We start from the raw sequence: 18,023 nt of genomic DNA, 5'->3' as shown, positions 1-18,023 counted from the left end.
CCGACGACAATTGATGCGTTTGAGCCGAGCACTGCGAGAAAAACGGCCGCAATACGCCGATAGACACGACAAAGTTATTTTGCAACATGGGATGTCCTACCCCACCCGCCGTATAGTCCAGACCTTGCGCCATCCGATTACTATCTCTTCCGATCGATGCAACATGGCCTGGCTGACCAGCACTTCCGTAATTACGATGAAGTCAAAAAATGGATCGATTCGTGGATTGCGGCAAAACCGACCGAATTTTTCACAAAGGGAATCCGTGAATTGCCAGAAAGATGGGAAAAAGTAGTAGTAAGCGATGGACAATACTTTGAATATTAAATTTGTAACCATTTTACGTCAATAAAGTTTCAAATTTCGAAAAAAAACCGCACGAACTTATTCATAGTCCTATTATATAAAATATTTCAACAGTTGCAGTCTTAGAGCCAACTCTGAAAAAACGGAGTTGATGCTGTTCACCAGAAAATTCAAACCTCCACCTTTTAGACTTGCTAGATTAAACCACTTTCTTACACTCTCGTTGGAAGTCAAGTATCTTTGTGTTGTACTTGACTCCAAGCTCCGTTGGAAGCCTGTGAAGTTTTGAATGGGGTCTTAAGCCACGTGTCGCACTCTGGATGCACAATTTAGTTGCTCGGCCAATTTTGACATATGGTCTAGTTTGGTGGGTAGCTCTTCGGAAGGGCAACAACACCACTGAATTAGAGAGAGTACAGAGAACTGTATGCATTGGCATCACCTGGACGTGTATAGCATGCCCCGTTCCCGCCCTTAACGTCATTTTGCACTTACTTCCCTTGATCTTCAAGTTCAATCCATTGATGCTCAGAGCGCTATTAGGTTGAAGGAGGTTGGCCTCTGGAGGCAATCTCCTATAGGGCATGCCATACTTCGTACAGATCTCTCCATCCGCGCACTGGGGATTGAGGGTTGTGCTAGGGTTATATTTCGATGCAGGTTAGATTGGGAGGACGGGAGAGTCTGCACGATCATAGGTACGTCTAATATCCCCAACGAATCCGGAGTTGGAGCGGGAGCTTTCTCTAAATCAGCCAATATTTGAGTATTTTTTAAGCTGCCGAACGGCGATTTTCGCGATCTTGCAGGAATGCAGCAGTAAGTAATTAACGCTGTTAGGAGGGAATCATAAATATGCTTTCTGATAGTCAAGCTGCGATCAAGGCCCTGTCATGGTTGCCGCTCTTTTCTGGTCAACTCCAGTAAGAAGGAGATCAGACTTTTCGAACGTGCAAGAAACATTTCTCGTATCTGGGTTCCAGGGCATAGGAACGTGAAGGGAAATGAAATGGCCAATGAACTTGCCAAAAAGGTGTCGACAGAACCGATTTCTGTTGTGCCCATCTCAGACATCAGTGTCTCTCCTTGACCGTCTTTAAAGGGAAACTGCGCAATTTCGCAGAATAGTCTGAGGTAGTTTTCCAGCCTAGATCGCTTTTCTCTCCTCCGCTACATCAACAACACTGGATAGCTGTTTCTTTAAGTTCCTTTAAGTTTTTTATGGCATTAAAACGGCCCTCTAGCGCTACTTTTAGTGTGCCCATGGCACCCTTGCCATCGTAAAAACGTTTGCGTTTAGACTTTCGGGTGCTTTCTTTGCCAAATATGCTTGTCAAATGGGCATTTATTTAAGTTTATTCCATTTTTCTGTTTCTTTTCTTGATTTTCTGTATTTCAACATATCGTTAGCGGTATTTAACTTGAGAGTGGCGCAGGCAATAAACTATTGGCATCCGGCGAATGACTTCGCAGGTTATTTGTGAGTTCGCAAGCGCGCATTGCATACTGTAGGGAGCCGATCATAACATCACTTACCGCAAACTAAAATGTCATTAAACTTTACCCACACAAACCAGTAACGTCACGTCTCTTCTTCTCTCTACTCGCCACAACTCGTTCACTGCTGATTTATTTCATCTTTCTTACTCCATAACACTGTTTCTCCATAATAGTGTATTGTTGTGTTTGGTCCTTACCGCCTTCATTTGCTATTCAGATGCATTTTTCACATCGCCAGAAGTGCTTTTATTGCGTCAGAATGACAGTAATCAGTACTGTGGATGAATAGCCCTTTGCTTGGTAAGTCACCTGCCCCACCATTAACTCGCTTGCCTGCCAGTTTGCCTTTCGTCGTCGCTGTCGCTGTCGAGCTAAGCCAGCTGTGGCAACAATGACTTTGGCGACATTCCTGACTAACTTCATTTTCTGCTTTTTGAAAAAATGTCTAAACTATTTTTTCAGCATTTTCTTCACCATTGTTGGCTTTCATATAACTGGTACAGATATATTTGTATGTATTAGTAGACTCAAAGTCACACGTAGATTTGTACTTGCATTCTCATTGTCCTTAATGTGACTGATTGTGAGCCATATTTTGCCACTTGTCACCTTGCGACTCCAGTGATAAGGCCTGAGTGCCCGAAGGAGCAGCTCAATGGAGCTCGTTGACAAAGAGGGAGCATCGAAGGGAAACCTAACTGGATTTGGAATTTCATTGTTTTTTATTTTCTATCTTTCTGAACTACTACAAATTCCACAGGTTGGTGCTTAGAAACTGCATCACAGAGAGTGTAAGAATGCAGTAGTGTGTGGGTGGGAAATATTTCGCTGCCGCTTCATGTGAAAGAAAATTTACATTGAAAGACAGATCGGTTGGACAATTTGCATATCTCTGTGGCGCTCTGACTTTGCAGACGACGATAATGATGTAGCATGCCTTTAGGCGCTGTAGATGACGGAAATGAACGAAGTTGGCTGTGACTGTTTGCAAATACACAAGCCTGATTATGGCCGCAGTTAATGAAACAACAACAACAAACACCAGAATATATAATGGCATGTCAAAGAAAGTTAAGAAAACTCGAAACGCAAGCCATGGCGTGCCACCAGCTGCTCGAGAGCAAGACAACTGCAAGAAGGGCATGAAGAAATTGGAAGAGAAAGAGCAGAACGTTTTTGTGGAATGCGATGATGGAGTGAATTTTGGGGAAGATGAAATATTCAGCATGTTTGCCAGCGGCTGATACAAACAAAAGCACAGTAGAAAAAATTTCGGCTGGTAGTAATCGTCCTCTTTTTGAAATATAAAATCACCTTGAATTTTTTATAGAACTTGCAAAATGCATTGAGCCATTGTGACCCTGATAATAATTGCTTTCAATGCCACAAAGTATATATCCTTTGTAAAATAAAAATGGCTGAATGTTGGTTTAAGTTTACCAAACCAATACCATCAAACTTTGTGAAATACCAATGCCAGTTCTGTTTGAAAAACGGTTTGGAAAATATCTCACTATCTAGAAATTTAATTCCAGTATATAATGATCAGCATAACCCGAAAGTTAAATTTTTGATTGCCTTAACCAAAATTCCAACTCTTATTTATAGTTGGGATGCAGCGCAAACTACGTCCACCTCCCTTATGTGACACCCGTCAGCATTTTCTTTGAAATGTCAAAGTGAAAGTCCAAGGCGGCAATGCCCAAATATCAGATTTCACACTGATTTTTATGAAAAGGGTCACTTGGAAGCCCGGTTCTTTTTTAGTTGTGTTTTGCCCTGCCAGCTTTGACAACCAATTGGGGTCTCTTTTAACAGGAGTTAGGTGCAAAATCTATAATTTAATAGGACTATGAATAAGTTCGTGCGGTTTTTTTTCGAAATTTGAAACTTTATTGACGTAAAATGGTTACAAATTTAATATTCAAAGTATTGTCCATCGCTTGCTACTACTTTTTCCCATCTTTCTGGCAATTCACGGATTCCCTTTGTGAAAAATTCGGTCGGTTTTGCCGCAATCCACGAATCGATCCATTTTTTGACTTCATCGTAATTACGGAAGTGCTGGTCAGCCAGGCCATGTTGCATCGATCGGAAGAGATAGTAATCGGATGGCGCAAGGTCTGGACTATACGGCGGGTGGGGTAGGACATCCCATTTGAGCGTTTCTAAGTATGTTTTGACCACTTGTGCAACATGTGGCCGAGCATTGTCATGTTGCAAAATAACTTTGTCGTGTCTATCGGCGTATTGCGGCCGTTTTTCTCGCAGTGCTCGGCTCAAACGCATCAATTGTCGTCGGTAGACATCCCCCGTGATCGTTTCATTCGGTTTCAGTAGCTCATAATACACAACACCCAGCTGGTCCCACCAGATACACAGCATAACCTTCAGGCCATGAATATTCTGCGCCGACGTCGATGTTGAAGCATGGCCAGGGTATCCATACGTTGCCCGACGTTTTGGATTGTCGTAATGGACCCACTTTTCATCGCCAGTCACAATTCGATGCAAAAAACCCTTTCTTTTGTGCCGTTGAAGCAGTTGTTCGCATGCCATAAAACGGCGTTCAACGTCTCTTGGCTTCAATTCATACGGCACCCAATGGCCTACCTTTCGGATCATTCCCATGGCTTTTAAACGTTTGGAAATGGTTGATTGATCAACTCCCAAAGTTTTTGCAACCTCTTCTTGCGTTTGAGCCGGATCTTGATCGAGCAATTCCTCCAATTCGGTATCCATGAACTTTGGCGGCGCACCCTCGCGTTCTTCGTCTTCCAAGCCAAAATCACCACTTTTAAAGCGTGCAAACCACTTCTGGCACGTTCGCTCAGCTAGAGCATGCTCACCATAAACTTCCACCAAGATACGATGACTTTCGGCTGCTTTTTTCTTCATATTAAAATAATGAAGAAGAATTCCCCGCAAATCACATTATTTGGCACGAAATTCGACATTTTCACGTGTGGTAAAAATATTGTTGTTTACGCTTCAAATAAAAAACTTATACTGACGTTTGTGCCTTACGACAGTAGCTCTCCAATGAATGTTTGGAAATGTGGATCGATGGAATAATAATCAAGTTACGCCATCTGTTGTAAAACCGCACGAACTTATTCATAGTCCTATTACTAAAATGAGTTCGATTTCGTTCGAAAACCAGAAAAATACGTTAATTAAAATCCACTAATGAAAGGGTGAGATTATGAAAATGCGCCATTCGGCAAAATTATGGACATTTTTTGTCGTTATAACTATCCAGCAGAACCCAGAATAAAAAAGGTAATCTAAAAGTTGTATAAGGGAATTTGGATTAATTGTATAAAGGGGCTTTGGATTAGAGTTCGACGACCAACAGTGGCTTATTACGATAAATAGTTAGAAAATATAGTTTATTATTTATAAACTCTGGACCCTCTATCAGGATGGCCCAAAAATTGACGGAATAAATATTTCTTGTTTTTAAATGTTTTTAAATTTTTCTAATATTTATATAGATTATTTTATAAAGATTAAAATATATTTTTATTAAATAAATCAAAGGGTATTATTTTTTGGTGCTTGTGAAAGGAAATTTACGGAGGTGATTAAACAATATCAATCTGTAAATATTTATTTTATGCCAAATTGACGGAACTGCGCATTTTTCCAAGAGAAATACAATTTTCTAAGTGTTGCAGGATCACGAAAATATCAAATAAAAAAAGAAAAAGTTGGTGTTTCATGTTTTTGGACAAAGAACAAATTTAGGGGTAGCATTAAGACGAAATTTATTATTTTTTGTGCAATTCTACCTACTAAATTGGTCAATAAACAGATAATGAATACTCAATCAAAATATGTGCATTAATTTGAGTTTAAAAAACAAACTCGAACTCGAAAGACCCTGCTTTTGATTGTCAGTCGAAAGTGCGCCATCAACATATCCATTAGCAACAATGAGCACTCGCTCCAAACGAGTCAGTTTGCTCGTGTTATTTAGCAGCTTGTGCACTTTTGCTTGTATTTGTGTGCACACACACTCACATTGTATCAGGCAGCTTTCCTCTTGTACCCATTTTTGCCAATCTACAGCAGTATTTCTGCTTACTTTTCATCTTTCTTCAAAGTTCTCCTTATGCTTTTCCTCTTTTTCTCTTGTCCTAATGTTTTTTTTTTTTGCTGATACTAATTTTTAATTTCTGCACCATTGTCACAAATTTTTTACGGCCAACTGCATTTTATGATTTTTCGGATCCAAGGGTGTACCGCCCACTTGCGCGTCACAAACTCAGCTACTTGGACCTACGTCGCTGTTGCTTACGTGCCGTCTTCGAAGCATTCAATATTCTTTATAATATAATTCTACAAAAATTTTTACGATTATTGACATTATTTACTGAGAGGGGAGTGCAGGGTGGCGGTAGCAACTACAATGTCAGCCAGTTGCCAATAATATGCCGTGCCCTTTGGACACATACCTACATACATGTACATATATGTATGTGTGCATGGACATGTAGCAACAACATATGCGTCCAAAGTCAACACGCTGGGACATCGCTCGCACAAGTGGCATCATCATTATTAGCAGCATCGTCAACGCGCGCATTGGCGTGTGGAAACGGCAGTGACAGCAGTAAGAAATTTATTTGATGACACAAGAAATTGTGTTGAGTGTTATTGCGGGAAATTAACTTTGCTGTTGGTTGTCATTTCTGTGTTTCTTTGCTGCGGTCAACCGAGCAAGCCGCTGTACCGATGTAGTGATGCCCTGGCGGTTGCAATGTTCCGTTTCAGTGCTTTCAGCTGCAGAATAATAATGTGTGTTTACTTGCGCGCAGTTTCCCTTAGCCATCATCTTTATTGATACTTTACTTTGCTCTTCACACATATTAACTTATCTTCAACTTGCTGTTGCCGCTCCAGCTTCCACTTAAAGTTACTATTATTAAACTTGGGTGCCAGTTTCAGACGCTTGACCATCTACGTTTGATAGCTGTGGCAGGAAAAAAGTTTATGCATGCACGCACATATACTTCTAAGTCCCTTTGAAGGAACAATATTAAGTTTTTAAACGCTTTTAATTTTAAATCCTAACTTCTTTGCGTTTAAGTGGCTTATTTATATTGCCACTTAGCAGCTGCTGCATCTATACATACGAGTGTCTGGATTTAATGGCACGAGCAAAAGTAAATGCTTAAGAAAAATATTTTTAAGTACGCGTGTGAGAGTTTCCTTGACTTCACCTATGTTCTAGTACGATATAAATGTTAATATTTATAAGAAAATACTATTTGACAAGCAACGGCGCATTGTGAACACATTTTGTTTGTTTTAAAAAGCATCAAATCAATGCACCAAGGACCCATCACATTACAATAACAAAATGCACGTAAATGTTGTTGTTACTCTAGTGTTGTTGTTACACCTTGTATAGATTCGCTTTGGGAACAGTGTTTATAAATACAAGGATGATTAATTGTCCGGATTGGTCAACGTGCTATGGTGAAAAACGAAACTGAGCGAACAACTTCGGCAGCCAGGTCACCGGGTACTCGGCAAAAGAGTTCTGTCCACTCATTTCACACGTATTCATACACTTGTCCAATCAGTCGGCAGTTAAGCCCGCAACGAAATAACGTGAGCAAGGACTGTGCTAATTTTTTTTGCATATTACTAACACATTCTCACTTTTATTCGTAACTAGGTCGGTGTCATTACCCCTGTCACATGAACCAATCAGCTGATGCTTTCAAATTCGCTGAGAGCCGGTTGACAGCCCGATCTTGGCCACACCTTCTGAGTTCGTTTCACCATGTTAAAAATAGTAAAATCAATAAAAAAAAGTTCACAGAATACTTCGCTCGTCAAAATGCGATCGCTCGGTGCTGTGACGCACTTTTAACTCAATAAGCAAAACTACCGCATTTGGGATGAAACTCAGCCCTAACCCTCTCTCCATCCATGCGCTTGAAAAAATTAATTGTTTTGCTGTTGTTTATACGCCACAGTCGCATTTTGGCCTTTAACGCCGTCAAAGATGGGGGATGTAGAGGCCGATCTACAATTTTAGTTTCAATTTCGTTTTTTCAAAAGTGCGTATTTTTAATTTGAAGGGCTTTTGGGTTTGGATTTGTAGGATAACATGGAGATGAATTGCAGAGAGAGCACAGAGTAGACGTATTTTTACCGTTTTATATGAGAAATGAATTTATGTATAAATAATAACAATATTAGGGGTGGTCGCCCCTTGGCAGGCAATGCAAACCTCTTAGTGTATTTCTGCCATGAAAAAGCTCCTCATAAACAATGTCAGCCGTTCGGAGTCGGCTTAAAAAACTGTAGGTCTCTCCATGTGAACAACATCAAGACGAATGCCATAAATACGAAGAACAACTCGGCTAAACACCGCCGATTGTTTATTTTTTTTATATACACCTAAAATATTTGAGCTTTCCTTCCCATCTATAAATCTATATGTCGTTGTCATTGTAAACTTCTATAGCGCCCTACAATTTGTAAGTTTTTACATTAGAAATTGTCCCGATAGTGTGCCACTGTTTGTGGAGGTGCAATCACTACAAGAAAAATATATATATAAAGTCTTTAGTTTAGCGTTTCCACCTGTATACGTTTGCCACATTTTGATGATGCATAGCAAACAGCAGTGAATTTTGAATCATATTACATTCCGGAAGTAGGGGTTTGTGTTGGAAATTTTGCTATCACTTATTCTGTAAAATTTTGCGTGCGCAGTTTTAAGAAATGTATATTCATAAGATTTGTCCGGCTAATTATTTTTATGTAAATGATTTTTAAATCAAGTAAATTTCGATGCACTAGCTTGTAAATGAAATGAGCTTAAAACTAATAGCCACAAATTATTCACAAGCGAATCCGCTCATTTTGCGAGAAGTTATGCAGTTAAATAACAAAAGCTGCAATTTTAGCTAGCGAGTGAAAAATAACGTTAGTTAAAAATTCCTTTTGTTTATTCAGTGTTTAAAAAAAATGCAAAGAGAAATAAAGTTAATTATTCTGAGAAATCAGGAAAAATGTAAAATTAAATGATAAAAACTAATTTTTTATATTTTAAATCAGGGAAGGATTGTTTCTTTTTGGTTTATAGCACACGAGTCAGGTAACATATTTTTCACGCAGCGCACTCAACGGTTGTATATTACCGAGCTTGTGTTGTTGCTTTACATGTAGTTTGTGCCAATCAGTCACTCAACAAAAACAAAAAAAAGGTCAGACATGTTATGTTTTTCCGTTCGCTGAATAGCTTGTCTTATCACGTTCGAGATTAATCGTTGAGAGCGTGAGAGTAATTGAGATGAAGCAGTTGAGAAGCTTGGTGGTGAGTTCAGCATGTTTTACTGTGAGAGTAAATCTTTACTTGTTTTGTGTAATTATTTGGCTGACTTGTTTTGCTTTGTTTGTTCGCTGTGTGAATTAAAAGTGATTGGGTTTATTTTTGGCTACCTTGAGGGCAAGAAATGAAACTAAAAAAATATTAAACAACGTTAGAAGTAACAAAATGAAATAATTAAGCAACAATGCAAGTATTTTAAGCGATGAGTGGAATAAAGAGAGCTAATTTTAGTAATTGCTTGTTATTTTATTGAATCCACTTTGTAGATTGTTTCATTATTAATAACTTTTCATTGTGTATATTTTGAAAAATAAAAAATACAGTTCTTGAGTGGCTTCTTCAGGAACAATTGCTTTGGTAGGTCGATAATTTTTTCAAGCCAGATATGGTAATAGTAATACAAATACGCGAGTTTCACATATTTTTTTAAGAATAATAAAATTTTAAAAAGTATATGTAATATAATAAATACTAAAACGCTTAAGCATTTGAAAAGAAATGCGCATTGATGGGATATTCTGTGTGTGTGCCTGCGTGTGGAGATTTTCCTTTAACCAAAGAAACTTCCTCGCGAGTCCACCGCTCCAGCGAAATTCACGAATGATGAATTTCTCTGCGCCTCGATCGCAGCTGCGTTGATATACCAGAAAGGTCGTTGATCCTCCGGCAAACGGTTGATTATGGCCACTAACTCTTTATCATTTTTCGCATCGATGGGCAAGCGGGGAGGCGCGCCGCCCACGTCATTGCTGACAACAGCATTAGCATTTGTATTTACATTATCGCCGCTGCCAAAACGATTTGCAATCATATCGGACACGGGTTTTGCGGTCGAAGATGCCAATGGCAAATAGTTGGATTCGGGGAAGACGACTGGTATGTAGTTTGCGGGTGGTTTCTGTGTAGCGCCAAAGGCCAATGTTGGTGGCTCATCTGGTTGGCCAAAGCGATTGGCAATTCCTGTGTTGCTGCCGTTATTTACATTATTATTCATATTGTATTTATCCTTTTGATTGAGGCCAGGTTGACGAATGCCGGCGAAAGAGGGACGCTGCGCTTGGGCCATTTGTGTTAGAAGCAGGAGTGAGGCGATAGTAAAAGTGATGAGTTGTTTATTGCTGAAATTTTGCATTTTTCCTTCACTGTGTTCACAAAGGTACTTCTTGTATATTTTTTTAATAGAATTTGAGTTTTCAAATTAAATTCCGCACTAAATGGTATTTTTGATGGCTTTATAAAAGAAATAGGCGTATGATGTATTCTTCACTGTTTCACTTTTCTACTTTCAAGTGCTTTTGCGTTATTCGCGTGTTTGGTCTGATCTCTGTTGAATGACTGTAATGCTCTAACTAAGCGTTCAATGATTTTATAGTCGCTTTATTTTTGCCTCCAGCTTCGCGCAAACTTATCGCCAAATTGCTTGCAACATTATCCACACCCCATTCTGTGTCGCAGTTTAACGCTCGTTTGAGTCATACCAGTTTGTCGTCACGACTCTCTCGACGCTGTGCTTGTCATTAAACCTCCCGCTCATCATCGCTGCGCGAAGTGTTTCTTATCTCGTGCAGACCTGTTTCCTTCACGTCTGCTCCGCAAATCGTGCCCTGTCATCACCAACCTTAACGCCTATGCATTTTGAGCTGTTGATTTGACTGATCGTACAGATCGGATTGCATAGGTAGGCACAAATGTGCTCTTTGTTATTATTATTAAATATTTATGTGCCGGCTAAACTTGTTTAGCAATGCATTTTGATGTGACTTCACTTGCTTTGACATTGATTTCGTCCCAATAAAACTGAAATATATATAGAAGAGGTATGTATAGTGAGCTAGTGAATAATTTACGGCTAGTTTAATTTCACTTTCTATGTGTATACATGAATATATATTTTCTAACACACATACACATTTTACTGATATGTTCAGTGGAAGTGATTGAACTGAATGTAAACAAACTGGAATGGGAGAATGCTTTTGAGCTGAGCTTTCGACATGGACAACCGTAACTATAATGGGGTAAAATTTAGGGATGTTGCTGCCTTCGTCTTCCATGAAGTCGGAGATTAGAGCTTTTTTTGATTAAGGGATAAGACCACCTAACGGCATGATAACTGAATGGTAACAAATAACAGTAAATTTTTACAAAACTATTAGATGTAGAACTTCCTCACATTTATTTACGTTCAACAGATGTAATGATTTTCAAAACACAAAAAGTAAAAAAATGCATCAATCCACGTGAGACAGACTTTCCTTTATCTGAAACACAAAACCGAATACAATTTTTAACGTTTGATAAATCATTATAGCGTCAAGATGCAATTTTTGGAAAAAAATTGTGCGAAATTAGGAGCACTTTGAAGTTGTTTTCTAAAAAAATGAATACAAAAATTGCATATCAACCAATTGAAAAGTTAAGCTACAAGTAAGTTAGCAAAGGAGAATGCATTTAAGGAGACATGCACCATTTTTAAAATCAGTCGATTGAAAACTTTTAAAAATGTGGTTTCGAGCAAAACGAAAAAGTAATTAAGAAAATCCTTCTGCGCACTACGCAGTCCTGTCTTATAATAATTGTAACTTTCTAAGTATTTTCATCGGAAACATCTTAAAATATTCCTAAGAATGCAATCAAATTGAAAAAAAAACTGTTTATTAAGCAAAGAAATCTACTGCAGGGCTTAAGTTCTTACCTCTTAAGCTTAAAATCAATTTTCCATCAACCCATATTATCCCATTGTATCTTAAAAACCAAACTAAATATTTAGTATGGAGTTTTTTATAATATATTCGAAAATAAAAAGCTTTCGCTTTATCTATTTCATATCTTTCGTATTATTTTCACTATAATACTGTCAAAGTGGCTTACTAAACAGTAAAGTAAGCTTTATTAAGAGAGCCGATAAACTATTTCCGACTTTATTTTTCATTTTAGCTACTTGATGCAGATAAATTTGCGGGAACAACGGCGACACTGGAGTAAAAATTCGGTGGAGTAAAATTCACAATTCACAATTGCAAAAACTCACCAATCATTTACAACAAATTTCAGTCGGTTGAATGATTTACATACATACGCATATGTATGCGCACACTCATTTTCATATATTAGACTCATTCGTTTATCTCTTCGTCAACCTTTGGTCATTTTGAGGTGCTTGCCAATAAATAACCTCTGCTAAGCACGCGCGTGTCGGAATTCCCGGTGTCTCCATTGAGCGCATACGTTTACACACCAACAACGAGAATGCCACTTAGTCAGACCATCTGATTGTTGATAAATGGGAAAGCACATGATACACAAAATTCGCTCCAAAGCAGACGTCATAACGAACGCAGACGTCAGACTATGAAAGATGGCAAAATACAAAAAAAAAAAAAGATGATCGCTCCCACTCTCAATAATTGGTTGAGAAAGTTGTTCATGTACACAATGTGGCAAATTCTGCTAGTCGAAAATGTGTGCCAACAGTTGGCAATGCAATAAGGTGCAAAAGTGCATCATCTTATTGCAGCAACGACAACAACAACCGAAAGACCCGATGCCGACCGGAATGACACAACAATAACAGTGAAACAGGTTCGGCATACGATTTATTATCGCTGAGAGCTTTTTGCCGGCAATATCGGAACAATAACAACAGCAACAACAACTGCATACAGAACAACAGCAGCATGCTGCTCACTACTACAACAATGGTAGCAATAACAATAGTGAGCAACTTGTTGGGTATTTCCAAAACCACAGCGTAGAAACCCAAACAAAAACAACAATAGCAGAGATAATGCCGACGAATTTGTAATGACAAAAGCAAAAACCACAACAAGTGATAAATAAAGTTACGATATGAAACGGGTGCTGCTTTTTGATGACACACAATGAATTATTAAAGTGAATGCGCCTGCTTACAAGGAAATAGTTCGTAAGATAATTCTTTTGCTTTTGTGGCATTTGTCAAAATAAAAAAAAAGACATTTCGCAAAAACTTTTCTCCAGATTCAACATCGCAGGCATGTGCAGACTTGCACACTTAATAGATTTTCGGTAAGATTTACATTTATGCTTTGATTTAATTTTTATCATAGATTTCGCAGTCTACAATTTTATGCCACCTTTGAGTACAGCTGGCTTTTACAAGAATAGCAGAGTGACTTGGTAAACACCTTGGACACCTCTTACTTGGAAAGTCGGCAGTCAGCGCCAATGTTAAGAAAAAATATGTGTAACACATGGGCTGAAAAGTTCCGGGCCCTACAAGGAAAACACGTTATTTTTTTATTCAAAATAAGCTTTATTCATCAACGTAATTTCCAGTAAGAACAAAGCATCATTCCAGCGCCGCTCTAACATTTCAATACCACTTTTGATAACGATTTATCTTTTGGCTCAAAATAGACCTCAGCGATAATCTCTTCATTTGCTCGAACAGCAAGTAGTCGCTGTGAATTCGGTGAATGTGGGACCAATTCGAACTCCAGTCCATTTAGTTTTGCCATTGTTTTTCCACCATTAACACGTTTTTGTTTTTGGTCAACAGTGAGCAAACGCACCACCTACTTTCTCATAGTCGAACAATCATGCAACATAAAGCCAACACGTTCTTTTGATATTTTTACTATGTCAGTTAACTCACGTTCTGTGGATTTGTTTGATGTCCTATGGTGTTACCGCCGCATTTGGACGTCCACTGCGTTGTGCATCATCGGTGTCCCTACGACCACGTTTGAGATCAGCAAACCATTTTTTTTTGTTTCTGATGGAGCGGAGTCCACATAACACTTTTCAAGCCATTGCTTTGCTTGAACGGTATTTTTCCCATTAAGAAGCTGTGTTAAATTAAAACACTAAATACTTTTTGATCCATTGTTGTGAAAATAACAAAAATAACGTCACTCTTAATACAATAGCTCACGAACTAATGGATAGAATTTCATGAAATTGTAACAGCTGTCTTTTTAAAGTTAGTACTAATTGAAAAAGAGATGACTGCAATAAAATTAGTGCCATCTGTGCGTTAGGCGCGGGACTTTTCCGTCCATGTTTTATATTAAGCTCTATTTTCAATAACTGATTTTTTAGGTATTCAATAACTTATTTCCGTAGCACCAAAAAGTACCCCTCTTACTATTGAAACAAAAGTTATTGCTTTCGTTTAACAAAATGAACAACTGCGGGTGGCTTATTTTTGGCACAGGGCCGTAGCGTACTATGGCTGTGCTCCACATTGCTTCACTCATTTTTGTTGACTGAACAATTTGTGGGCTTCCCTTATCCCATTGTTTATCAGCAAAGTTTAGCAAGGCCTACAATTTAGCCAATTCCACGAAAATACTGTTCGGTTCCATGTTGACTCCAAAATGTATATGAATTTTTTATGTTTCTGCGCATTTATACATACACACGTATAAGCAGAAGCGGTTCTAATGAATTCATAGTACATTTAAAACTATGCCACAGCCTTGACTGTATTAGTTTCATGTTTATATACATAAATACTTTGGTGAACGCCTAAGCAATAAATTTGCTGACACATATGAGTTTATATAATTTGTGAACTTCTCAGAAATCATGTCTATACTGTTTGTTCTTTGGAAAACGGGTTTTTTGGCTAATCAAGCCATGAATTTTTCACTGAAAGTCTAACCTATTTTACCATCTCTCAATGGCAGTTAGCTGCGGGCTACTCATTGATTAAAGCAGGTTTAAAGCCAAACAAATTTGCAAAGTTCGCTAGAAATACCTCAAAAAGGAGGAATTCACCCTTTTCTAAATTTTTATAATTTTGGTTCTTTATAGAAATAATTTTCTATATGTATTTTACAATCTTTTTGACGTGATAACGTCTTATAATTCGATTTAGCCGGCTGCACGCACGAAAAAATGTGTCGTTACCTTGCTTATTTATCGTTACCTTGCTTATTTATCGTTATCTTGCTCATTTGTCGTTACCTTGCTCATTTGTCGTTACCTTGCTCATTGTCGTTACCTTGCTCATTGTCGTTACCTTGAATGAACTGCAAGCGAAATCGCGGAACGAACGACAAAGCAAACAAAGCAAACGAACGGCAACGTTCGACATCTTGCTCTCTCCTACTTAAGTGAGCGTATATATGTATGTATGTATATGCGCATATGTACATATATAAATTCACGTATTTGTATTTGCATATGCCTTCTTATTGATTATTATTAATTTGATTTACTTGAAGAATTTAAAATAAAACCAAGTTTGTTAATAATACCTGTTGTTTTAATGTTATTATTATTTTTTGACGTGATAACGTCTAATAATTCTATGTAGATGGCTGCACGCACCAAAACATGCGTCGTTATCTTGCTCATGCCTCGTTACCTTGCTTGAACAGCATGTTATGTTATGTTATGATATGTTATGTTATGTTATGTTATGTTATGTTATGTTATGTTATGTTATGTTATGTTATGTTATGTTATGTTATGTTATGTTATGTTATGTTATGTTATGTTATGTTATGTTATGTTATGTTATGTTATGTTATGTTATGTTATGTTATGTTATGTTATGTTATGTTATGTTATGTTATGTTATGTTATGTTATGTTATGTTATGTTATGTTATGTTATGTTATGTTATGTTATGTTATGTTATGTTATGTTATGTTATGTTATGTTATGTTATGTTATGTTATGTTATGTTATGTTATGTTATGTTATGTTATGTTATGTTATGTTATGTTATGTTATGTTATGTTATGTTATGTTATGTTATGTTATGTTATGTTATGTTATGTTATGTTATGTTATGTTATGTTATGTTATGTTATGTTATGTTATGTTATGTTATGTTATGTTATGTTATGTTATGTTATGTTATGTTATGTTATGTTATGTTATGTTATGTTATGTTATGTTATGTTATGTTATGTTATGTTATGTTATGTTATGTTATGTTATGTTATGTTATGTTATGTTATGTTATGTTAAAGTATATTATGTTATGTTAATGTTGACTAATTCTCTATATCCATACAAAATATCTATCAAACAAATAAAATTAAAATTTTCTTTTGAAAAATGCAACCATTCAATCAGTATTTTCTTATGACGTTATCACGTTAAACTATCGTCAGTAAACCGACTTTACAGACAACCTCTTTTTAAGTTCATTTTTGGACTCCGAGTTATTTTCAAGAGTGATCTCTCTTACAAACTGGTTAAGGGCGAATATCTCGAATTAGGCAATATCTTTTCTTCATTGCTTCACATTTTATAAATATTAAAGGAGCTATTCGATTTGTAATTGGTTACCATTTATTTTCCTTGAGCGCTTCACAAGCATGGCAAATGCTCTGATACAAAAGATTGAAACCGAGTGTAGTATCTGGAAGCCGTTGATAGTTAGAAAGAAAATTTCTCACGTACAGTAAACAAATATTTTTGCTATTGTATAGATTTCAGATGAACTGGCATTTTGCTGATTTGGAGAGCTGATTATTTCTGCTTTCTGACGCCATTGATTTTCTTTAATGGACGTCTCCATCATAAGAGAAACAGATCTATGTCATCCCTAAAGTACTGTCAAACTTTATTGCTGACTTTACAAAAATAAGTTCAGACTTGTAGCCGATTACTCCTAAAGTTTGGGAGTCACTATTTCTCAAAAGAATGATGCCCATAATTGAAGACCAAAAATGAATCCCAAATTAAGAAATTGGAAGGTACCATCGAACAGGTACACAGGCTCGTAAATAATATTCACAAAGCATTTGAATAGAAGGAGTATTGCACAGCTGCATTTCTCGATATATCCCAAGCCTTCGACTATGTCTGGCATGATGGCTTATTTTGTAAAATGAAGGCTAATCTACCCTCAAATTATTATATATTTATCAAGTCTTAGTGCCCATTTACACGAGGAGACAACTGGAAGGGAAACATTTTGTTCGGGGGTGAAGGACGGCCGCGGAAGAGAGAAGGGAATTTGTCTCCTGTACTGGCGACACGCTTTGTGCTTCTTATTCGTATTTCCAATTGTGAAGTTGGCTGCAAAACAATTTTTGACAGTTGCTTCATTCGTTTTCTTGTTTTGTGGTAGAAAGTACTTTAATATAAACCTATTTTGAAAATGGAGTGCAAGTGGAATCGTATAAACATAGAAAAGCTAATAGTGTATATACAAGAAAATGCTTGTTTATACAGCATAAAATGTAGTGAATTTATGAACCGAGCCAAAAAAGCTATGGCATTTGCGGAAATTCATAAAAAAATGGCAACAGAACTGGTTGGAGTTAAACAAGACGACATCAAAAAAAAAAATGGAAAAACCTCCGTAGCCAATAAATGAGGGAGCTACGATTGATAAAAAACTCGAAGAAAAGTGGAAGCGGTGTCAATGAGGTATACCAAACAAAGCTTTGGTGTTTTGATCAGCTCTCATTTCTAGAAGGCCATGTAGCAACCAGACAGAGCCAAGACAATATTGAGGTAATATTAAAATGCAATGTGTTACAAATTTTAAGAAAATACAAATTGTGGTATCGTCAGACGTATACTATATAACTGATATGAAAGAATAATTAACATACGTTACAATTTTTTTTTCAGATCCCTTCTTCTTCGAGTACCTCAACGCATACGAATATTGAAAATAGCAGTTTAACGGGTGCAGAAAATAGTAGCTCGAGCGTTAACGACGAGCCATAGAAAATACGAAAAAAGGTACATAACATTACGATTAATAAAAAAAATATATCATATAATTGTTTTTTTTTTTATAGAAAAGTAAGCAGTATAGTGAAATGTAGCAGGAGTTCTCTCTATTTAAAGAAATGATGCAGAAAAAGAAAAGCTCCCGAAAATACTCCTGGTTGGGCACTTT

At 37.2% G+C, this 18,023-nt stretch overlaps 1 protein-coding gene across 1 annotated transcript; it reads right to left on the bottom strand.

The window, feature by feature from the left end:
• Positions 1 to 9,388: 9,388 nt before the first annotated feature.
• LOC129242642 (uncharacterized) lies at positions 9,389 to 10,868 on the bottom strand. Its single transcript, XM_054879403.1, has one exon. The coding sequence runs from the start codon at positions 10,293 to 10,295 to the stop codon at positions 9,714 to 9,716; it is 582 nt and encodes a 193-aa protein (XP_054735378.1). The 5' UTR covers positions 10,296 to 10,868; the 3' UTR covers positions 9,389 to 9,713.
• Positions 10,869 to 18,023: the final 7,155 nt, after the last annotated feature.

Source organism: Anastrepha obliqua, chromosome 3 (genome assembly GCF_027943255.1).
Source record: "Anastrepha obliqua isolate idAnaObli1 chromosome 3, idAnaObli1_1.0, whole genome shotgun sequence".
In the NCBI taxonomy this organism is placed as follows: Eukaryota; Metazoa; Arthropoda; class Insecta; order Diptera; family Tephritidae; genus Anastrepha; species Anastrepha obliqua.
Note: the sequence above shows the minus strand (reverse complement) of the source record. Positions and strands in the feature narration are given on the sequence as shown.